This window comes from Punica granatum, chromosome 4 (genome assembly GCF_007655135.1).
Source record: "Punica granatum isolate Tunisia-2019 chromosome 4, ASM765513v2, whole genome shotgun sequence".
NCBI classification, from domain to species: Eukaryota; Viridiplantae; Streptophyta; class Magnoliopsida; order Myrtales; family Lythraceae; genus Punica; species Punica granatum.
Window position 1 is genome coordinate 2,300,773 of NC_045130.1, and position 22,691 is coordinate 2,323,463.

General features: G+C 39.6%; 4 protein-coding genes across 6 annotated transcripts; 3 read left to right on the forward strand and 1 right to left on the reverse strand.

The window, feature by feature from the left end:
• Positions 1 to 1,084: 1,084 nt before the first annotated feature.
• Positions 1,085 to 7,181, forward strand: LOC116203021 (penicillin-binding protein 1A-like). Of its 3 annotated transcripts, none has more exons than XM_031534671.1 (5): positions 1,086 to 1,767; positions 6,044 to 6,169; positions 6,276 to 6,427; positions 6,533 to 6,710; positions 6,832 to 7,155. In XM_031534671.1, the coding sequence occupies exons 1-5, from the start codon at positions 1,273 to 1,275 to the stop codon at positions 7,018 to 7,020; spliced, it is 1,140 nt and encodes a 379-aa protein (XP_031390531.1). In that variant the 5' UTR covers positions 1,086 to 1,272; the 3' UTR covers positions 7,021 to 7,155. The 3 variants fall into 3 exon arrangements, with proteins under 3 accessions (XP_031390533.1, XP_031390531.1, XP_031390532.1); XM_031534672.1 differs by having other exon boundaries at positions 1,099 to 1,767; positions 6,551 to 6,710; positions 6,832 to 7,181; XM_031534673.1 differs by lacking the exon at positions 6,044 to 6,169 and having other exon boundaries at positions 1,085 to 1,767.
• Positions 1,774 to 5,555, forward strand: LOC116203007 (G-type lectin S-receptor-like serine/threonine-protein kinase At5g35370). The gene has a single exon (XM_031534642.1). The coding sequence runs from the start codon at positions 2,756 to 2,758 to the stop codon at positions 5,351 to 5,353; it is 2,598 nt and encodes an 865-aa protein (XP_031390502.1). The 5' UTR covers positions 1,774 to 2,755; the 3' UTR covers positions 5,354 to 5,555.
• Positions 6,828 to 8,438, reverse strand: LOC116203029 (flavonol synthase/flavanone 3-hydroxylase-like). Its single transcript, XM_031534685.1, has 3 exons — positions 7,939 to 8,438; positions 7,494 to 7,821; positions 6,828 to 7,332 (listed from the first exon to the last, which is right to left on the reverse strand). The coding sequence occupies exons 1-3, from the start codon at positions 8,397 to 8,399 to the stop codon at positions 7,117 to 7,119; spliced, it is 1,005 nt and encodes a 334-aa protein (XP_031390545.1). The 5' UTR covers positions 8,400 to 8,438; the 3' UTR covers positions 6,828 to 7,116.
• Positions 8,439 to 16,734: 8,296 nt separating this feature from the next.
• LOC116203025 (FHA domain-containing protein DDL) lies at positions 16,735 to 21,090 on the forward strand. Its single transcript, XM_031534678.1, has 10 exons — positions 16,735 to 17,320; positions 17,877 to 17,905; positions 18,435 to 18,501; positions 18,730 to 18,787; positions 19,110 to 19,202; positions 19,848 to 19,962; positions 20,048 to 20,095; positions 20,199 to 20,244; positions 20,367 to 20,437; positions 20,721 to 21,090. The coding sequence occupies exons 1-10, from the start codon at positions 16,844 to 16,846 to the stop codon at positions 20,758 to 20,760; spliced, it is 1,044 nt and encodes a 347-aa protein (XP_031390538.1). The 5' UTR covers positions 16,735 to 16,843; the 3' UTR covers positions 20,761 to 21,090.
• The last annotated feature ends 1,601 nt before the right edge of the window (positions 21,091 to 22,691 follow it).

The window sequence follows — 22,691 nt, forward strand, 5'->3', positions numbered from 1 at the left end:
ATCCTCAACTTTCCTTTTTTTTTTTAGTCATAAAAAGAAAATCGAGAGAGAATGAGGGTCGGAATCGTCGATTGGCAGCCTCAGCCCCTGAATCGATCGGGGAATCTAAGTTGTAGTTCCCGATCTATTCGTGGGCTCAAGTCGCCGTCCACCAAGGTTGTTGTTACCCACGAAGGACGCCGGGGACCTCGGTGGTGGTGGCCCCGACCCTTCATTCCCTTTCGATTTTCTTTCTATGACTAACATGAAAAATTGAGGATATGAATGATAAAAGATAAAAATTTTAGAACCAAAATGATTAAAAGACTAAAAATTTGAGGACTAAAAATGAAAAAAAAAAACTAACGTCGTAACCTCTTATGGCTAACGGAGTACATCACAGGGGATTAATCGTCCATAACAAAAATATATTATGCAATTTGTTTCGTCTCTAAATCACAATAGAAGTTTTTGTACTCTGTACAAAAAAGATTTATAAGAGATAATTAATAAAATATAATATTTATTACAATTCTGAGGTAATTAATGTGAAATGGAGAAGGTAGTGGAAAATGGTATCATCACGTGCGTGAGTTGGGGTAGGCAAAAGTCAAAGCATTAGGCACTTTCCTTTTATCCTCTTTATTGATTTATATTTATTTATCTATTTTATCATTATTAAGTGCTTCTTTGATATGATCTCGGTATTCCATTTTGCCGGTCATCACATCACCGCTCACCCCACCAAAAAGCAGCATTTTGGGCTATCCATCTATCTATTGGGCTTTTGGCCTACATTGCATTAGTATGGGGATTTTCTTTTGTTGATTTATCTGGCCATTAGGCTATTTTATGGCCCGGATACGTATTAAGATCCGGACATTACAATAAACGCCTAACTTCTAAGGGGTAACGATTCATAGTTGGACTCGATCCTTTTCTCCACCACTCCCACCAACGTCATCTTGGCCAATCACGGTCTGTACATTCGATTTTAAGTCATATCCCGAGGCATGCAGGCCTTCTCGTCGGTTTTAGCTTTTTGGATGATGCAATTAGCAGAGTTCATTCTCTTGGAAGGATAAACATATACACATGTAGGGGTGATAGTGTAAAGGAAACCAAAAGTTTTGGGAGTAACTTCTCATTGTGAAAATTTTGGGGTGAGAGTTTTAAAGATACCATAGCTCGGGGAAGGACAGTAATAAAAAATAGTAAATTTTGAAAAAAAAAAAATTCCATCTTCAACTGAAGTACCGAACATTAGACTCTGTGCCAGCAGCGACGTGGACAATGAGCTTCGTCCTCACCCCAACTAGCCGTCTTCTTCTCCCGAACCGCCGGACTTTCCTCTTCCACCGCCGCAACGCTGCCGAATCATTCAGCTTCTCAACCTCGTCGACTCTCACGTGTTTGAACTCACCAGCTGGTACCCGAATTAACTCAGCTCAGTCCTGCAGCAACAGCAGCACGGATCCCGTTGACCGACCCGAAAACATCCCCATTTTTGGGCTTTTCATTCCTCTCGCTTTCTCTCTGGTCCTCCTATGCCTCCGCCTCTTCCATGGAGTCCTCCTTCCGGAGTTCCCACGCCGGTGGCGGGAGCTGGTCGTTCTGTCCAGAGCAGCAGAGAGCAGGATGCGCGCCTATCCCGCGCACCTTTGGCAAGCGGTGGTTGCCTACGAGGACAGGCGCTTCTTTCGGCACTGTGGGGTGGACCCCATTGGAATTGCTCGAGCTGCGGTCTCATTCTCGGCCCGTGGAGGTGGCAGCACCATCACCCAGCAGGTTGGTTCTTTTATTCTGTGGGCTGAGCCCCAACTACGCACGCCACCTGTTTGTTGTTTTTACTCTATGAAGTCTGCCACTGGAAAAGTGCTTCCTTTTTCCAGAGATATTATCAAAATACGTTCTTTTCATCAACGGATGTTGCATGATTTGTTCAATTTCGAAGAAACTACTGTATTTTAAGAAATTCGCACCTCAAGCCTGAAAAGAACTTATTTTTTTGGGGTATTTCTGGATCAGATAATTCTATATGATATGTCGGTCTGATTTGTCTGCTAACATGCATATTGATGCCAATTAAAATACACAATTTTCTTGCCCGAGTTAACATAATTAAAAATAATAATAATAATAAAGAAAATTTTTGCATTGTCTGTTGATTGAATTGATGTATAATATCACCAGGAAATCAAGAAGTACAGACAATAAAGATTCGTGCGAGATTATTGTAGAAAAAGATTCCTTTGTTATGCCTTTGGTCTATGGTAGTGAAAGAGAGTGTCATTATTGAATGAGGGAGAAAGCAGAACAATGAGGGAAACAGATGAGAATGTTAATCCAATAAGTAATACCGATGCAATAATGCATGAAAGATGCCATTCAACGCCTACAAATAGAAAATTAACACGGCGCTGTTCTTGCTTATTTAATTGTTTATTAGACGGCTCTGAAAATAATGAAGATTTCATTGTTCTTGAGTGGGAACGCTTTGGAAGTTTGATGGGCAGGGGAGGAGAATCATTGCCCTGCATTTAAATCTTAAATAAAAGAAAAAGTAAACGGTGGCAACTGCTAGAGAGAGAGATAGAGATAGAGCTAGAGTTAGAGAGAGAAGTAGTCAACGGTTTCATTCATTCGCAGAAGGAGAGCTAGAGAGAAAAAGAAATGGGGAAACCGCAACCTGCCCATTCCTATCCTGCTCATCGCCATCCTCTGCATCTAAGTCATTTGCTGCTTCTCTCCATCCTCCTCTGCAACCCTGTCTTAGATGGGATTCTTGTTCCTGTTCCCTACTGCTTTCCTTTCCTGTGCTCTGCTCGTCTCGGGCATCACCTATTCGGAGTTCGTGCATCCAAACTTCACTGCTTCGAACCTACAGTACGCTGAGAACTCCGGCTCGTTCCTAACCTCCCGGAATGGGACGTTTAAGGCTGCAATCTTCAATCCTGGGGCCCAACAGACCAACTTCTACTTGTGTGTCATCCATGTGGCATCCAACACGATAATATGGTCCGCTAATAGGGATGATCCCATCTCGAACTCTGGTGAGATGTATCTCACGTCGGAAGGGATCACCATTTCTGATGAAAGCGGCAATCCGAAATGGTCCACCCCAGCGATTCCATCGCCTGCGTACGCGATGATGCTGAGTGAGATGGGTAATCTCGTCTTGCTTGATCGGTCCAATAATTCTTTATGGGAGAGTTTCCAACATCCCACGGACACAATTGTGATGGGCCAGCTTTTCCCTGTCAAGGCGTCTTTCTCTAGTGCGGTATCACCTACAGACTTGTCCACGGGTGATTACAGCCTCACACTTAGCTCCTCGGATTTGCACTTACAGTGGAGGGGGCTGTTGTACTGGAAGTTGTCGATGGACACGAAAGCCTATATCAACTCGAACTCTATGGTCGAATACATGGCCATAAACAGGACAGGCCTATATTTGCTTGGAGGCAATGGAACAGTCATAATTCAGGTGGCCCTGTCACTCTCGGATTTCTGGATTGCCACATTAGAATCCTCAGGACGGTTCATAGTCAAGAGTTTCTCTGCTGACGACTGGATGGATGACTTTGTGGGCCCTTCTGACAGTTGCCGAATCCCGTTTCTCTGTGGAACAGTTGGGTCATGCAGAGATGGCTCTGCATCCAACACCTGCTCGTGTCCCTCCAATTTTCATTCTGTTTCACCAAACAGGACCGGATGTGTACCAACTGATGGCTCTTATTCTTTATATCCGACTTGTAATTCAACCGACCACAGCACTCATTTGATCCCATCGGTTTTGTCGTACTTGACGATTGGGTATGGGTACGACTACTTTGGCAGCCAATTCTCAGGTCCTGTGAGGAGCAGGGTGAACCTGACAGCCTGTCAAGATCTTTGCTCAGGGGACTGTTCTTGCTTGGGATTCTTGTACGAGAATTCTTCCGGTGATTGTTACTGGATCAAGAGTTACTTAGGATCACTCATATCGGATATTCAGAGAGGGGAAGATCTTTTGGGTTACATCAAAGTCCTTGTTGGATCTTCTCCTGCAAAGCCTGGTGTTAAAAATGACCAAAGTACAAAATTTCCTCTGAGTGCTCTTGTGCTGCTACCTTCCAGTGCTTTCATTCTCTTAATCGTGCTGGGTTCTCTCTGGTGGAGGAGACAGAGAATCTCCAGGGACAGGGACATGAAAGCAGGTCAGTATAACCTACCTTCGCCAGAAGAGCCAGATGCCTTCCAAATCCCAGGCTTACCAAAGAGGTTCGATTACAAAGAGCTAGAGGTTGCTACTGATCATTTCAGGACCCTTATAGGTTCTGGCGGGTTTGGTGCTGTTTACAAGGGTACACTGCCTGACAAGGCAGTTGTGGCGGTGAAGAAGATAACAAATTTAGGGATCCAAGGAAAGAAGGAATTCTGCACTGAGATTGCCATTATTGGAAATATCCATCACATCAACTTGGTCAAATTGCGGGGTTTCTGTGCCCGGGGATCTACGCGCTTATTGGTCTTTGAGTATATGAATCGTGGGTCGCTGGACCGTATCCTCTTTGGCAATGGACCTGTTCTGGAGTGGCAGGAGAGGTTCAACATTGCCCTTGGAACAGCACGAGGGCTCGCATACTTGCACAGTGGCTGTGAGCAGAAGATCATCCATTGTGATATAAAGCCAGAAAACATCCTCTTGCACGATCATTTCCAAGTTAAGATCTCAGATTTCGGGCTATCCAAGCTTCTTGGTCCTGAACAGTCGAGCCTCTTCACAACCATGAGAGGGACCCGCGGCTACCTCGCACCCGAGTGGCTAACCAACTCTGCCATCTCAGAAAAGACGGACGTCTACAGCTTTGGGATGGTACTGCTTGAGATTGTAAGTGGTAGAAAAAACTGCTTGTTGCGAACCCAGAGCCATAGCTTGGAGGAGGATAGTAGCGGGACCCGCTCCTCGTCATCTTCAGGGTCGGGGCTGCTGTACTTCCCTTTGTTTGCACTGGAGATGCATGAACAAGGCAAGTATGCGGAGCTTGCTGACCCAAGGCTAGAGAATCGGGTGAAAAGACAGGACGTTGAGAAACTAGTCCGTGTGGCACTTTGCTGTGTCCATGAGGAACCGTCTCTAAGACCAAACATGGCTATTGTGGTTGGCATGCTGGAAGGAAAGATCCCCTTGGGCCACCCGAGAATGGAATCTTTGAATTTTTTGCGCTTTTACGGGCGTCGATTCACCGAAGCCTCTGTGATAGCAGAACAGGAAAACGAGGAAAATGTTCTCTTGTACTCCCAAGCAAATGCTTGTCCAACAAGCACCACTTCAAGTTCACGTAAATCTATGTCTTATATCTCTTCCCAGCAGGTCTCGGGTCCCAGATAGTAAAGATTGACTGAGAACTTTTGTTCCTCGCCCTGAGATGGTATAAATTCTTTGGATAAAATAAGTGTACGTAAAAAAGGGGATCTAGTCGGTGCCTTTAAGGCATTGGTTTTCTTGGGAGGATTTTAGTTACTTGAATGGAATTCAAGATGGTTACATAGCTGTAATTAGTGTTGGGAAATTTAGAGGCTTGATTTTGAAATTGAAAGGTTCAAAGCATTTGCATTTCACTCCCTACGCATTTCCCTACTAAATGCATGTATTTCGTATGATCATCAAATAGTCTCCACGCCCAGCTGTTTCCAATACTCTGATGATTGTTTCTTCCTGACTTTTAGATGCTTGATTCTCTCTGTCTGATAAACAACTTTAAAAGATATGCAGTACCAGTATCAGACAAACATGTTACACTGTTCTTGAAAGGAAATGTATACTTTTTCGCCTCCTGGAGCATCATTGCAGTTATGGGGAGTGAGCTTGCAAATGGTGCACTCAAAGAACTAAATAGATTCCAGCTAATGTCGTCTCTTTATTACATTGATTCTATCATCCTATTTGCTATTTCTCGGCATGGAGATCTTAAATGTAAGAACATTTGAGAGCACGGGTGGAGCCATAATCTGTCATCTCATTAATATCTTGAAGTCTTCGTTGGTCATTTCTCTTAGCACAGTTGATTCTGGTTGGCAGCTAGTCAAGAATGCATTTTTGAAGAATGAACGAACACTTGCTCGGAAAATTGTCGAAATGGTGCTAGCTCTCGCACTGGAGAGAACCTTATCAAAATGGCAAATCTTAAGCTCCTATCTGAGTGAGGTCAAGCATAACTCACACCACATTGAGAAAATTGTATCCAAATTTTCTTATTTGTGAAAGAGTCAAGGAATTTAAGACGAGATGTTAATATATGTTTGTCTTGCAGATATATTGGGGACATGGGATTTATGGAATTGAATCAGCTTCCATGTTCTATTTCAGAAAGCGTCCATCTCTTCTCTGTTTCGGGGAATCCACTATACTAGCAGGGATGATACCGGCCCCAGAGCTCCGGTCACCCTTCAGGGACCCTAGCAGGTTTGCATATGCTTTTCTGGAATCTGTCATCCCCCACGATCAACTTCAAAGTAAAAGTTTTATATTTTTTCTGCTGGTTTATTTGTTTGGTGAATGAACTTATAGAGAACACCTTTTTAATAGAGGAGTAATCTTCCAAGTACGAGTGTTGAAAAGGATGGTGAAAGTCGGCTTTATCGATGTTGAGATGGCACTTGAAACCGTAAAACAACCTGCTTCTCTATCTGACAATGGGCCAAAATCTGCAGATGGGTCATCGAACTCATTTTATTCCTCCAAGCAGGTAACTGAGTTCTAATCCTTTTTTGTACGGAAGTTCTGAGTTGGCAGTTGAATAGCAGGATTAAAAGAGTAGGCAAGGTGGTTCAATAGACGATTGACGATTGGTTTATTCTGTTCCTTAGGGAAATATAAAGTCCGATAAAATGAAACATGGGGCCATGGATCTGAGTATTATTGGTGACATTTGGGACTGGGAAAAGGAGAGCAAGATTTGGGAAGCAAGGGAAGATATGGAAAGGTGGGCCGCCGAGTTACAACGTTCGAAGCAAATAACAGAATCTTCTTCTCAGACGCATACAAAAAGGGCCTAACAAGTGCTCTCTGTATGCCTTCTCATCTTATTTGGACCAGTAATATACCCAAATTTATGCATATCAGAATTGCGTACAGTTGCATGTATACTCAAGTCAATCGAGCGGAAGCTTATTGAGCTTGCAGTGTCGAAACTCGGCGAAAGTTCGGGTTTTGTACTTGGCCGGGTTCACTTCATTCACGAGCTCTGGGAGAGGGCCTATTATTGCCTCCTGAGGAGGTGCAGCGAACACTGCCCAAGACATGCGAGTCCTTTCCTTGTTTACCAAGCTTCTGTGGAGTACTCCTTTGTACTTGCCATTGCTTAATACCTGCCATTAGTCATCGGGAAAGCACGTGTTATCACTATCAAGTACATGATTCTGTATGTTCCTTTGATATCATTTAGAAACACAACTCGGACTCATAGCTTGGGCAGTTCGATTTCGGGGTGTCCGATGCATTGTGGTCACCACTGCATTCTACTACATACCTCAATCTGATCGCCGATATGGATAAAGAGCGCATCAGGGACATAATCGACGGCAACCCACTGGCCGTCTTTCCAGAGCTGGAGGCCGGGGACGTCGTTGGGTACCAGTATGGTGAGGGCAGACATGTCCGTGTGGGGCTCGACCCCGAGCACGAGTTGGGGCTGCGGACACGGCGGGTAGAAGTTGATCTTCATCTCGAACTCTATGTTGTCACCTCCCAAACATGTCCGGAGGACACTCTTCTCCGAGCCCAGCCCCTCTGACAGCATCTCGAGCAACTCCCCAGTCACTCTCACTATCTCCCGGTTGTATTCTTCTGTCACTTCCCTTTTTATAAAAAAATTAATTTGGGGTCAAAATAATAACAAAATAAGAGGGGTTGCTTGCAAAAAGTGGAGAAGATTGGGGGCTTGTTTACAAAAGAAAGAAAAGAAGGGTACGTACTTGTAAGAAGGAGGGTGGTGTGGCCACCTTTCATGCCTGACTTTACAAGGGGGAAACAGGAGGTGAAAGTAATAGTCCAGCCACTCGACCTTTTGCTCATGGTTATAGGTCATCTTCGTCCCGTACCCTTCGAAATCCCCGGCAGAACGATCGTTCGCGAGCTTCTCCTTCTCAGCGTGGGGGAGCTCGAAGAACTCAACGCCGACGCGCTTGACCTGCTCGATCAGCGGCCCAGGGATACCATGATCGGTGGCAAGGAAGAAGCCCCACTCATTGCACGCCCTCCTCATTTTATCCACCACGGCGTCACGGGGCCCAGAGAGGGATATCACAGGCACCTTGACCCCCTCGATGGCCTTGCTGTTTGCGGGCTGCTCGTGGGCGAGCCGGACAAACATGTCCGGCAGCTCGTGGATCGCAGCGGAGGCCAAGGCTTGGACTCTCTCTTCGCCCGGCGCCATTGTCTTTCCTTCCTGTCAAATGTAGTCTTTTGAAAACTTAAAGACTCTCAATTTATGAACATTCAATGCTTGTGAGGACGTTGCATGAGTAAGTAACAGTCGGTCAAAAACCACAACTCAGAAAACACATGCTTTTTAATACCTAACCTTCACGAAATCACAATAGCAAGGATTGGCTAAAATTATTTCATCAAAAATATGTGACTTCAAAAGCAAAAATTGATCGATTTCCATTAGTCCGTGATTGGTGATTATTCCCTGAATATTACGAAAATTTGGATACGTAACTCCGGAAAAAAAAAATTTAAGATGACTTGTCCAAGTGATGTTTCAGTTTAACAACTTATATTAGCATGTGGCATGTCGTTATCTAATATCTAACAAGGTGATGTTATTGAACGCTATAGCCAGTGTTATTCGAACACACAATGTTCGTTTTATCGTGTGATTAAGTTTCTAGTGTATGAAGTTCTCACGATGCTGTCAACTATTTGAATCCCAGTCAATGGCGAAATTCGAATAAAATAAAAAACAATCTAACTCGTATAGGGTAGCCATATCAGGAGTTAAACACATCTAAAGTTTGTTCTGTTCATCTATTCATTATCGGAACCTGGGGCTACAAATTTACGGATGACTTTGGAGGTACGATGATTTTTTTTTTTTAGTTACACCACGTGATATCAGAAAGTCCAATGAATCCTAACTAATTCATATTCAAGTCGGGTCAACCCACCAAGAGATAAAACTCTCATAATTGTGAATTTTCTCAATTTATCAGACTCGAACATAAAACCTCATTTAAAGGAGGTAGATGATTGTTTAGATTAATTACAAATTAGTGTTTTACCCCGTGCATTGCACGGATTTGTTTTCAATTCACAATTTTTTTACATAAACTTACTATTCAAGAATAATGAAACTTTTTCAACAATAAATGAAAATTTGAATAACAATCCTAATAATTTTGAATAGTTTTTTTTTTTACCATTGATTCTCTTAATTAAAGTGTATTGAATATTTCTTTGATAGATAACACTCTGCAAATTCACTATAGATATCATGTATACAAACTTGATTTTTATTTTTATTTTTTACAGTCACTTTCATTTATTAAATTTTTATTTTTATTTTTTATGTGACCTAACTTCGTAGAATCGGTGTATCCTCTCAATTTTTTTTAGATTTTTTGAGTATAAGTAAGTAATTATTTTATTTAATATATGTTGCATATTTATATAACTATTAATACAATCTATTAAACTATAAATACCTTTATTACATATATTTTTTATTAATGATAACCATTAAATTAGGACTAAAATTATTTATCCAAAAAAATAGGGCTAAAATTGTAAATAGATAAATAAATGTATTTCTACTTATTATAGTTACATATATAGTTAAGAAGGTTATTCGCTCTTTCTTTCAAACCGTTATAAGGATCAAAGACAATCTGTCTTGTTCGGGGGATAGGACTTATAGTTCCGTTTCCATATGTAGTTAAGATTATGAAGAAATAAATCTTAATGTGCTATTTGCAAATTTTGACTATAATCATTTACTAAAATATATACCTTATTAATGAGGGTATGTATAGTAAATTACACGTCTTTCCCAATTTATTTTACATATTAAATATAATAATATAATTATATTACCATGTATTTGCCCAGTAATACAATGTTCTTATCAAATACACACTACAACAAAAGGGGCTTAGGGCAACCTTTTTTGGGCGACCCATAGATAAACATCGTCAAAAGTTCGATGCGGTGGGATCTAGGGCGACCCATAAATAAACGTCACTTAAAACATGCTTTAGGCGACCCACAGATAAACGTCGGCCACAATAGTCGCAAAAAGATGTGTTTGTCACAACCCCAAGCTCAAATGTCGCCTAAAACGAGCTTCAAGTGACCCATACATAAATGCCAGCCCCAAGAGTCACAAAAAGATGAGACTATCACGACTCCAAGCTCAAACGTTGTCTTAGGGCCGGCTTTTAACTACTATTCTTTAAAGTCGGGACAAAGAGTTGTCAAAAGGTCTCTCTATGTCGACTTTTGGGTATTGGTCAAGAAGTTTGGTCGCCTAAAACCCTAAAACCCCGAAACCCTAAAATCGTAAAACTTTAAAGTTAACCTTTTGCCACCCATTCCTTAAATGTCACCCTTTCATGCCTATGACGACGTTTCTATGGGTCGTCAAAAGTCGATTATTGCAAAAAAAATTGTTGAGGTCACTGTCAACAAATTGTCAGCTTGTTGACAGAAGGTAATTCATATATATCAAGCTGGAACTGGATGGTCGAGAATCCCTATTATTTAAGCATTCGATAGAGTAACCTTTTGCCCATAAACATTGCCTCTCCCTCTCTCCCAGTTCGAAAACTCATGAAAGAACATATATGCTTTTACTTATAGGTATTTATTAAGAATGTATTGCATAGATCATATTTCGATATATGTAGCTTAAATGCAATATGCCAGGTAAGTGTTCGATGAAATGTACTAGCATATTTTGGTCCACGTTTCCATTTTACTATTGACACATTATCGTTATTGAAGGTTTTATAAGTGATGTCAGTGATTATGTTTGCAGGCAATGAAAAAAGTTGGATCGATCATCTGAGATTTACTAAGCCTTTTATGGCTGGTCTCGATAAATTTATTAAACAGTCGGGAATCAGATTTATTTAAGCACCTGATCAATAGATTAATGAAATTGTCCGTAAACAATGTCTCTTCCTTTTCTCCCACTTTGAAAAATCATCAGAAGCATGTATATGCTTGTACTTACAAGTACTTAATGCTTATAAAAATAATTATTAATTACTTGCCACATGTAGTGTATGTAGTAAGCTTATTAAATTTGTAATCAAATGTTTCACATGATTATATATTGAGCTTTTCCATATAATTGTAAGGATAAAAGTTGGGTCGATCATCTGAGGTTTACTAAGCCATTTATGACAATCTCGATAGATTTATTGCATTCGCAATTGAGAACTCTACACTTAATATGAAGACTTGAATTGTTCGTGTTGTCGATGCAACAACGTGTCTATACATCCACCGAATAATTATAAGATTATAAGTATTGGGTTTTCCATGGAGAATTGATTGAGAGGCCATCAATTCAAACAAGGTAACCTTCAAGAAGTTCACCAATGGCTCAAGCAATCGTAGACGATCAAGTGCATGCATGAGAACTCATTACGAACGTCCTTGGATTGAAAAATAATGCCAAGTTTCAACATAGAGTTGCGGATTATGACAATCATGAAACTCAACCTCCTGAGACGACTCAGGGTACAACATCTACCAACGACTCAGGGTACAACATCTACCATAAATACTCCATTGGATGACTTTGATGATTCGCTCTACCTCGGTTACCAAAAGCACACCATTTTATTTCCTCCTCTATCTCTTCCATGTTAAAGCACTTCATGGGTGGTTCGAAAGATGAAATTCTACCGAGTTGCTAAATGATTTATATCCAAGCGGAGTAAATCTCCATTACTAAGCCAAAAAGACCATTTATGGATTGGAGTTGAAGCTTTTATAGTGAAGAGTTGAAACATTTATGGGTTGGGGTTAAAGCTTTTGATGCATCTACATCTAAGAGTTTCCCTTTATGAGATTCCCTCCTTTAGACCATCAAGATTTTTTCGGCATATGCTAACCTCTCAAGATGAAGTACCAAAGGTCGTTTGGCAACCGGCCAAGTAAGTCGTGAGTAATTGCTCTTGTACGAGACTCGAATGATGCGATATCTACTGTTGGTGCTTTGATTATAAATGATTTTCGCTTCCATGCTTGAGCTGGGAGAGCTCTCATAAAGCTCAAAATAGTGGTGTGACGGTTCTCGCCGATGGCAAACCATATTATAGACGTTGTGCAAGTATGATTGATTTGGACTATTACAATGATTTTTGGGTAACCATGTTTAGATGTGATTGGGTGTATATCAATTCCTCGAGAGGTTTGTATACAAATCTCGCAAGGTTTGATATAGAAATATCGTGTTGAAGATGATATGCAATGATAACTTATGTGCTTTTTCGATTGGAATGCCCATACTTGAGTATACTTTCCCTTTATAATTTTATTTATATATGAATTCCTTGGTTGTACTATTAGTAGTAGACATTTGTCGAATGAAATCATATATATAGTAAACATATATAGTCTCGCAATGGATGGGGAAGTAGTTGCCATTAGGCGAAAGAGATTCGTTTCGGCAAATTACAAGTTTGTAAGCTTGCTGCCAGCTAGTTAATAGTGTGAGAATTGATCAAAATTTTCAACAATCACCAATCTGACAACTCGTTAGCAGCTTGTTGCCAGCTAGTTGATAGTATGCGAATTGATCAAAATTTTCAACGACCACTAATCTGACAGCTTGTTAGCAGCTTGTTGTCAGAATGTAGTGATTGTAATGAAAGGGCGGTCTTTCACCGTGGGGGTGTCTTGGGCGACGCTTTTGAAAGCGTTGGCCGAAGAGGTACTTTGGGCGACCCATAAAAGTGTCGCCCAAATTCTTGAATTATAAATATATATATATATATATATATATATATTAAAACGTTAGGTGGGAAAGTTTTCGCTCGCTGCCCAACGAAAATTTCAAAAATCAAATTAAATATTTTCTTTCCTTTATCTATCTCACTTTCCCTTATGTCCTTTTATCTCTATCACTTTCCCTTATATCATTTCTCTATACTTCTTCTCTCTCTCTATCTGATCATATTAAAAGGGAAGGGAAAAGGGAGAGTCAGCTTCACCAACTCTGAAGGCCAGCGACTTAGAGGCCTTTGTGGCCGGTGCGGCTAGCTTCGTATTCCTTGACCACAGTCAGAAGGGAAGAGTGCGGCTCCAGGAAATTAGGGAGCTGCTACGGTTCAGAGAAGACGACAGGTCTGCCTTGGGCTAAGAGGTAGGGAGGCGATGGGTACTGAAGAAGCGAGATGGGGTTGAGATGGGCTCACGTCTGCTCTGGTCTCACATTTCACATTGAACCTCCCGGAATAGCAAACATTGTTGGGTAGCTCACGGATGCACTTCTTTCGTTGAACAGACCCAACCCACAACCAATTTCATCCTTTGGTAAGAAAAGTTCAATATTGTTGAATAAATATTATGACTTTCTTGGGTTTTTCGTGTTTCGTTTTCTCGGGGTTTCGGAACGAATAGTCGGGGGATAGTATGAGCAGAGAGAGAGATGATCTCTCATTGGTTTTCTAGGTTGATGGGGAAATTCGGAAGTTGGGGTATACTTTTTGCCTTGTAGATGCAGGATATCGCTGTGTTTTTTTAACTTTATCTTCTCCAGTTAAGGCTTACCCTTAAACTTCAAGGTCAACCATGATTTTATTTTTGAAGTTTGCCTTGACAGATGGGATAATTATGGTTCATCGGAGCTGCAATCGTCCGTAGGACGAACACGAGGATGATGTATATATCACTATTGACATCGGGCACAAGGATATTTGGGACTCATCCTTCTCTAACGCTCCATCCGTCATGGCCAACATCAACACCAAAAGGGGAAGAAGAATATAGAGCCGAACAAAGAGCTCTATAAGATATATTCCGAAGGAGGCGGAGGCTCCAGCACGTCAGGAAGAACAATTTAGAGTTGAATAACGGGCTCAACAAAGACAAATGCAAGAGGAGGCTGTGGCTCGAGAGAAGGCTCTAGAGGCGATGTTATTCAAGCTTTCGACTAAGTAATAAGGTCGTGTTATATGAGTATGATAGATTTTCAAGTTGTTGGGATTGTCTTTGGTAATATTACTGTTGTTGTTGAACTTGTGACGTTAAACTTGTTTGGTCAGAAATTGTAATATTAGGTTTGATAATTATGGTGCAATAATATCTTTAGACATATATGTGATGCAATTCTTGAGTTTACATGCATATTTGTAGTAATTATTTGAATTTGATTAAAATAAATTTCATGACGGTATTCTAATAACAAACTTATAGCTTGTTATAGAAAAAAAAACCGTTGCAAGTCATCTGTCAACAAGCCGACAATTTATTGACAGAAAGCCCACCATCTGAGCATCGGGCTGCACCATTAAAGGGATTTTAGGCCGACACAACATGGATCGTCCTATGCTGATGTTAGGCGACGTTTGCTAAAAGCCAGCGGAGGTTATTCTAGGCCAACGTTAGCATGGGTAGTCATAGGGTGGTCATGCCCGACGTTTACCAAACATCGCCGTAATCAGGTTTAGGACTACCCATACAAATGTCGCCTTAGGTGGTCTTTTGTTGACTAGGGATTGCAGTGATTACTAATATAGGTCGGCATAGATCGGCCTTTGGCGATGCCTGTCGTAAACGTCGCGATGCCCTATCCCCCACCGGACCTTAGGCGATCCATAGTTATGGGTCGTCACAAGTGTCACGAGACTTTTGGTGACGCCTGTATGGATCACCTAAAGTCTCAAAAAATGTCGCAATAGGCCCTTTTTGTTGTAGTGACAATACTATCACATTTCTTGAAATTTGACATTACCAAATAACGAGTTTACTTTCTAAGTAATCTAACTTTCTCCGTTAACAATCAGCAAACTAAACATCCCCTAAGCGAAATTTCAATAACGAACTCCTATTTTTCTATCTTATAATTTGCATTTAAATCAAAGTATTTATTGCAAACTCAAGTATTAAGTCAGTTTTTTCATATATAAATATAGATATATATATATATATATATAGACTTACATCCAGACAGATAGAAATGGGCCTGCCTCGATATCTCAGCAGCCAATGATCTTGTGGCCTTACGTGGATGTCACAGTGCATGGAAGTACTCTTGAATTTTCTACCCAAAAAGGTAAAAAGTTCTCTTGCATTTATTAGAAGATAATGATTTTTATATTTTTTTGAATGTACATTATATTGAATATATATACAGACAAACCAACGAACCGTCAAACAAGAAAAAGAGTTTTCATCATTAAAAAAATAAAATAAAAGAAAAAACTGAGGATCAATAGTTTTAGTAAAATCTCTGGAGGTTGCTCATCAAATAAATTAGTTCATAGCTCGTGCACGATCACTTTCATATTTTTATTCAATCTCATTTTTAATGGTGATAATTAAAGTTTATTACTCTCATCGTTATTCGCATGTTTTCCAAAGAACATTAAACTAAATATTAGCATATTTAACGGTTTAATAATAATAATAAAAATTATATGTTATCTTTTTCTTTCATTTTTTTTTTGGTAACAAACCTTTTGCGAAGATTAAAGAAGCGACTCTTTACGTCTTCTTTATGATACAGGTGAAGCATACAAGACTGACATATCAGGTCGAGTTCCCCCGAGCTACTTTCAGTAGAAAAATGAAGCTCCATACATCCTTTCTTTGAAGTTTCTAACTGGCAAGTAGCCGAAGTTCGCTGGATCGAGTCCTCATTTTGAAGCTTTAGGAGAAAATTTCAATCTTTTTTTTTTAATAGACAAATGGTCAAGTGAAAACTTCAAGTCGAGATGTCATTTATGTAGAGTCATGTAATTGACTTGCAAATATTCACATGGCAACATTGGCCCGACCCGACCCACCCCAGCTTGAAGATACTTTCCCGTGCATACAAAGTTTTTTTGATGGATATGGGTTCTGGGCCCATACTTATGTGGCCCAATAAGCAATCTCGGCCTACAAGATCCTTCCTGGGCCCAACTCATACACGCGTCTAGAAACGGGCCCAATGTTAACCCGAGATGCACTTTCTTATTATCAATTTACATATATAACATACACTGACTTGAGTATCGGAGTGCGAAGTTCGGAATATCCTAGAGTTTTCCTTGTGGCATGTACTCGTCGGAGCTCTGACAGTGATACCGCACTTCCCATAATCCTCTCCCAAACACTTCTACGGGTGACTCGATGTTTTCAATTTCTCTGATTTTTCTCTCATTTCATTTAACAAGGGCTATCATTAGTTAACAATGAAAATTCAATGTGCATGATACATCCATCTTATACAACCCATTGAATTACGACGATGTCCACTTTATATAGGTTTTGCAAATACCGGTTTCCTTTACATATATATATATATATCTAATTATAATGTAAATTAGGGGGCTAAAATACTTAATACATAGATTTTTGTAAACTTAATCACTAGACCAATGCTAGAGCTCGAATTTTCGTTTCAGTAATAATAGTATGAAATATTAAGATATATTATATACGATGAAATAGAAAAAAATTGATTTCTGTTCAATTTGTTTTTCGATGGAACAACATGAAATACAAAAATAAAATAAAATGTTTTTCTAAATTCTGTATAATTTTCTTAAAGATTCTGAGAAATATTTCTTTCCAAACAAAACCAATCAAGATACAAAACCCTATCAGAGCAGCAGAAACCTCTGACAATCAACCCCTGCGTATCGGTTGCGGGCGAGGATGGGAGAATCAGTTTGGCCTCGAGGCTCTAGTCCGCCGTCTCGGTCGGAGCGATCGCCCGGGCGTCACCGGAGCTCCCACAGGGGTGGTTCTCCTGCGAGGGAGAAGCATTCTAGTCGAGCTAAGTCTCCTCGGCCGCGGAAGTCGGTCTCTCCAGCTCCACGGTCCCCTTCCCCGCGGACGAAGCGCCTGAGGACAGCTCAGAGCGAGAGAGACACCGAGAGAAGGCCCGAGAGGGAGCACGACAGGCATCACTCCAAGAGAAGTCGCGAGGGCAGTGACCATCGGGATAGGGAAAGGGAGAGGGAAACTGGGACGGAGAGGAGAGAGAGGAGGCCTGATAGAGATGAGACCAATGGGAAGTCGTCCAGGTCGAGGCATGGGCGGTCCGAATCTCCGCCCCCGGACCGGCATCGGAGAAGCAGGCATCGTTCTCGCTCGCCACCGTTGGATTCAGATGCCCGGGCACGCCAAGAGGTGTCTGGTGATACCCATTTCACTCTCCTTCACCTTGCTTCCCTTAATCTATATACAATGTCGCACTTGTTTCAGCTGAGATTGGATACTGTTATAGCTGAAAAATCGTGTCTTTCAATCAGCTTTGCCTCCTTGTTTGCGTGTACGCTTCCAAATCTCAGAAGGGTACCTTCTGAAAATGCGCAGCCTGAATATAATTGCTGAATGTCTTAAGTTTAGCAGAAAAATACACCATGCCAACATCGAAAAGTAGACCTAGTTGAACATTCGTTGGTTTATAAGCAATGAACAATCTAAACATTGCTTCATAATTCATGATTGATGTCTTTGCAAGTTTTTGTTTTCTCCAGTGGTTTGCTTCTTTTTTAGCTCTTTAGGGTAGAATGATTAATTCTGGATAAGTCGAAGTTCCAAGCTTTGTTGCTAGTTTCTGTCTCCGTTTCTGCTGAAAAGATGCATTACTCTTATTTTCTTGGAAATTATAGTCGTGTTGCATAACTGTAGAAGTTCAAAGTTTTCGGTAGAACTGATGATAAACTGGTTTGTCCTCTTTCAGGTGACAAATACGAGAAGATCCGAGTACCTGTAAGTTGCGTTTCTATTCCTTCATTAATGATTTTGTACAGTCTACCTATGCATGCTCTTTTCTGCTGATTCAGTTCGTTTATGCTAATGTATGGCCAAGGGCATTTAGATACGCTAGATCTCATTGTTGTGTATATGATTTGATCGAATTTGATCCATAGGGCACATTGGTTCTCAGTGTAGGCTATAGAATCCGATTGAGAAGTTTGGAGAACATGGTATTGATACCACAATGTTTGAGATTTAGACTCCAAGAATATGATCAAAAGGAAATCTTTCTAGTCTTCTCGAATGGCAATGGTAGCTTCTGAAGTGAAGATGATGTTTTGATGTACTCTTAAGAATTAAGATGGCATTATATTCATCGTGTTTTCCTGATTTCCATACTTGTCTCTTCTAATAATAATAATAATAATAACAACAATAAAAGATACTCGATCTATATTGTGTTTCTGCATTCTTCTTTAATGAACTTAAAACTTTTGTGTGCTTTGTCCCACTTCCTGGTGACAACACTCTTTCTGCTCAGGGATGATGATGGTGATTCAGTAGCAAAAATGGAGGCTGCTGAGAAGGCTCTTGAAGAAAAGCAAAAGGTAAAACTGACAATTATTTCCCTACTTTGTGAATTATCCAGCGTGTGGTATACTGATGCTCATTTGTTAAGCCAATGTAAAAAATAAAAATAATAATTAATAATAATAATAATAAATAAATAAATTCATGGTCTAAAGATACAAGTTCTCTTTCTCTATTTAATTCTTAAGCTCTAATTCTTGATGCCCAAGAGTAAATGAAATTCCCTTTTTATTTTGTAATTACAGGAAAAACCTTCGTTCGAGCTATCTGGCAAGCTTGCTGCTGAAACAAATCGAGTGAGAGGTAAGGGTCTGTTGGGTGGCAATGTCTTGTGTGTGATTCTTTGTGATTAATCTACACACACATATAGTCACTACGCGGCATTTATTGGACCTGCAAAGGGGCTTGAGAAATTGTTAAGCATGTTCAATTTTGAAATCCATGCACATGGGATTCACTGTGATGTTTCCAACAGGCAGTTATCTGAATTTTCCTTTGTGGGCCTTCTCCTGTCCCTGAATCTTATGGAGGCATAATTTCTTCTAGATGGTCGTCATTTCTCCCAGATCGTGCATGTCTTTTGGATCCATATTGCTTCCCATTGAGAAAGGATCTTCCTCTGCAGGTGTGACGTTGCTTTTTACTGAACCTCCAGATGCTCGCAAACCTGATGTCAGATGGCGATTGTATGTGTTTAAAGGTGGTGAAGTGCTTAATGGTAGGTTATGCTGATGTGCTCACTATGTTACTTTTAGAGCACAAAGCTCTAAGTCGTGTTATTTATCATATAATTTCTTTTCCACCTTCTATTTAAAATGAAATACCATTCATGTCAGTTCTGTTCATCTAACCTGCATTTTGCATTAATTTCTATTCATTTATATATTCTTTTGTTTTAGATGTTGGTTTGCCACGGTGATTGCATTTTCAGGATTTTGAGATGAAATTATAAGTCTAGTCAATTCCCAATAAACTAGTGCATTTTTCTTTTGGTAAAGGTAGAACTTATGCTATTTTTTAATTGCTACCATCTTAAGTTGGTGCACTTCCTTATATCCAATCCTATTACATTGTTTAACATTTTTCATGTTAGATATCTGAACCTTCTATGTACTTTTAGATGGAAAAGCTTTAAGATATTCCAAGTCATCCTATAGTGAATGAATGACTGGGTCTTGTACTATTGACGGATGATTTTGGTGTGTGCGATTGCAACAAGCATCCCAATTGTGAAAGATGTTTATCTTTAAGAAGAAGTTGCTGATCTGTCTGTTGGATGGAAGACGTGCACTGATATATATGTTGGTTTAAGATGTTTCCAATGTCGTGTATCTTAGTGGTTTCTACTTTTTTACTGGAGCAGAGCCCCTCTACATACATCGTCAAAGCTGTTATCTTTTTGGGAGGGAAAGGAGGGTTGCTGATATACCTACAGACCACCCATCTTGTAGCAAGCAGCATGCCGTAATTCAATTCCGGTACGTAATCTAATATTTAACCTTTATGTTTCCTAGCTCAGCTCATCAGATTCTGCAGCTGACTTCTGTTAACATTTTTCCTCAGTCAAGTAGAAAAGGAGGAACCTGATGGCATGATGTCAAGGCAAATAAAGTAAGACAGTGCTTCTAATCCTATTTTACTGACTTGTATCTTGATGGAAGTTAGTGAACGGCTGCAGCATCTTGACTTTTTCCTTTTGCATCTCACCATGTAGGCCCTACTTAATGGATCTTGGAAGCACGAACAAGACCTTTCTCAATGTAAGAAATATTATGGAGCAGTCTCTCTTTTGCCCCTCATCGAATTATACACGTGTATTTTATGAGTGGTTTTATGAGCTATAGAAGTGATCCATTCAGATTGGATTTTGCTGTCTCTGCAGGAGAATCCCGTTGAACCTCAGCGTTACTATGAGCTGTTTGAGAAGGACACAATTAAGTTTGGGAATAGCAGGTACTTCATCATCACTCATTATTTGGGCCTCTTTTAGATAGCCATTGACGGGTGATATGAGGTGTATTAGCAGCAGCTGTTATTATTGCTCGACAAGCCATCTTCGAGCCATTATGATTTGTGATATAACCAACCTCTGCATCTCTCCTAACCAAGTTGTCTTTGCGACATTGCTCAATGTATCTTTCTTTATTTTGGGGCACAATCGTATGCATCTTATTAGCTGCTTTGAGTTGCTTTGCATGTTAGCGTTTGCTAATTTGATTTCTCTGGGATTTTGCAGCCGGGAGTATGTACTTTTGCACGAGAATTCAGCTAGTTGAGATGCGTCTCTGGTCACTTCCTCCAGAATTTGAAGCCGTTTGGCTGCTTTTCCTTTTTGCAGGGGATCCTGGCGCCATTTCATGTGAAAACACGAGTTTCTGCAATCAATCCAATTATTATTCGTAGTATTGTTTGTATATTTATGGCTTCTTTTTTTCTTTTTTTTTTCCCCCTTTTTTCGATATAAACTCATCCTGCTCTTATATATTGAAAGAGTAGAACTTGAAGGGGAGTCCATCTGGTCCAGTTTCACTCTCTTTAGATTGTAATTTAGACTCTTCTTTTTGTTGGATTAAGGTAATGAATTATTTATTGTACTTTGCGAGTTCTGATGTTTTGTTTTATTGGATTGATATAAGTAGGGTTCGACCTAGTAATAACAAAGTGTGAAAAAAATATGATAAAACAAATGTACAATCAGATTGCTGCCTATATCCAATCAATGCACGGCGAAGAATAATTGAGAATGAAACGAGCCGAGAGTGAAGGTTTATTCCTGTCGATTCGGAACTAAGAGGTGCCATCGACTCGCTCAAGATAGAGACGTACTTAGAGAGGGAGAGAGTAGGGGCGGGGCAGGGCAGAAGGCAAAAGTGAAGTGCATTCTCACTCATACAACAGAAGCATTAGCAGCCTTATCATACGTGACGGACGGACGGACGGACGGTCGATGATCGAACAAAGCTAGTTTCAGAGAGAGGAGAACCTTCCGTGGACCCCATTACCCAAATCCATCCTTCGGTCAACCGAACCATTGATAAATTCCATGATACATTTATATCAAATGTACATATGATATATGTATGTTCCGATGGCTAACAAGTGAAAATTCAAAACATTTCTAAGATTGAGATTTTGAATGCATGGTACCCGTAATTTCAATTGCATGTATTGTAGATCAATCCCCCGACCAGTCGTTTATTTTCCTCTTTTTACGAACGAAAAAGGAGATGAATCGTACTTCGTGGGCTCTCGGATGATGTGGCGGCAGTCCAAAAATAAATAAATAAATAAATAATAAAAGTTCGATTGGAAGAGCTTGGAAGGAGAAATTTTTTTAAAAAAAAAATAACGTGGCTTTAAAATTTGCGCGATCTGGCTTTTTATTAGTAGTAATTACGCGCAACCATACTACATGTTTATGTAATTATATATTTCCTATATATGAATATGTTGTATTAAATCTGAAAAGGCACTTAAGTAATAACATTGTATAAACAAATGAAATATGACTACTAAGTACGCAATGCAATAGCATGCAACTCCCTAATAATTATACAATTAATTAAGGACAACGTCGAAGAATAAATTTCAAGAAAAACTTCTTTCATTAATTTTGAAGAGAAACTCATGTGAAAAGCCGGTCAATGGTGCATTTAAGCACAACTCGGGAAAATATTACATCTAATAAAAGAAAATATTACGCTTTAAATATTTTAGTGTAAACAATAAATTTAATTTTCTACAAAATGTTAATCAGCTTTAATTTTATTTTCAATAAAAGCTTCAAATAAAAAATCTTACCCCAAAATAACTCAGATATTTTAATTAAACTTTTTAATATATGCCTTTTGCTCTTCCTCTACATTAGCAGCAATTAAGTGTGTGCATATATATTTAACACTGATAATATACTAATAAAAATTAATGTGTACTATAATTCAATAATTTTGTTTTTATAATTTAAAGAAATTGAACAAATCTATTTTCATAATTTTATCAATATTTTTGTAAAACAAAACGATAATCTAATTATGACATTCATAAAAAATTAAAATAAGTTATACGATTACATGGTAATTCATTTAAAAATGTGAAAACATATTTGATGCAAATTGTAAACGCAATCCATTCACTTGGTAAAAGAATTAAACATATATGCCTCTAGATTTATTTATTTTTATTTGTGATTAAAGTTTTCAAATGCGAT

Bases quoted from the DNA above. Each gene is read 5' to 3' on its own strand.
- LOC116203007 (XM_031534642.1), top strand. From the start codon at position 2,756: ATGGGATTCTTGTTCCTGTTCCCTACTGCTTTCCTTTCCTGTGCTCTG.
- LOC116203029 (XM_031534685.1), bottom strand. From the start codon at position 8,399: ATGGCGCCGGGCGAAGAGAGAGTCCAAGCCTTGGCCTCCGCTGCGATC. The intron at 7,822-7,938 runs GTACGTACCCTT...TTTTATAAAAAG, and splicing joins CACCACCCTCCTTCTTACAA to GGAAGTGACAGAAGAATACA. The intron at 7,333-7,493 runs GTATGTAGTAGA...GACTAATGGCAG, and splicing joins ATATCGGCGATCAGATTGAG to GTATTAAGCAATGGCAAGTA.
- LOC116203021 (XM_031534671.1), top strand. From the start codon at position 1,273: ATGAGCTTCGTCCTCACCCCAACTAGCCGTCTTCTTCTCCCGAACCGC. The intron at 6,170-6,275 runs GTCAAGCATAAC...TTTGTCTTGCAG, and splicing joins TAAGCTCCTATCTGAGTGAG to ATATATTGGGGACATGGGAT. The intron at 6,428-6,532 runs GTTTGCATATGC...ATGAACTTATAG, and splicing joins CCCTTCAGGGACCCTAGCAG to AGAACACCTTTTTAATAGAG.
- LOC116203025 (XM_031534678.1), top strand. From the start codon at position 16,844: ATGGGAGAATCAGTTTGGCCTCGAGGCTCTAGTCCGCCGTCTCGGTCG. The intron at 20,096-20,198 runs GTAAGACAGTGC...CTCACCATGTAG, and splicing joins ATGATGTCAAGGCAAATAAA to GCCCTACTTAATGGATCTTG. The intron at 20,438-20,720 runs GTACTTCATCAT...GGGATTTTGCAG, and splicing joins ATTAAGTTTGGGAATAGCAG to CCGGGAGTATGTACTTTTGC.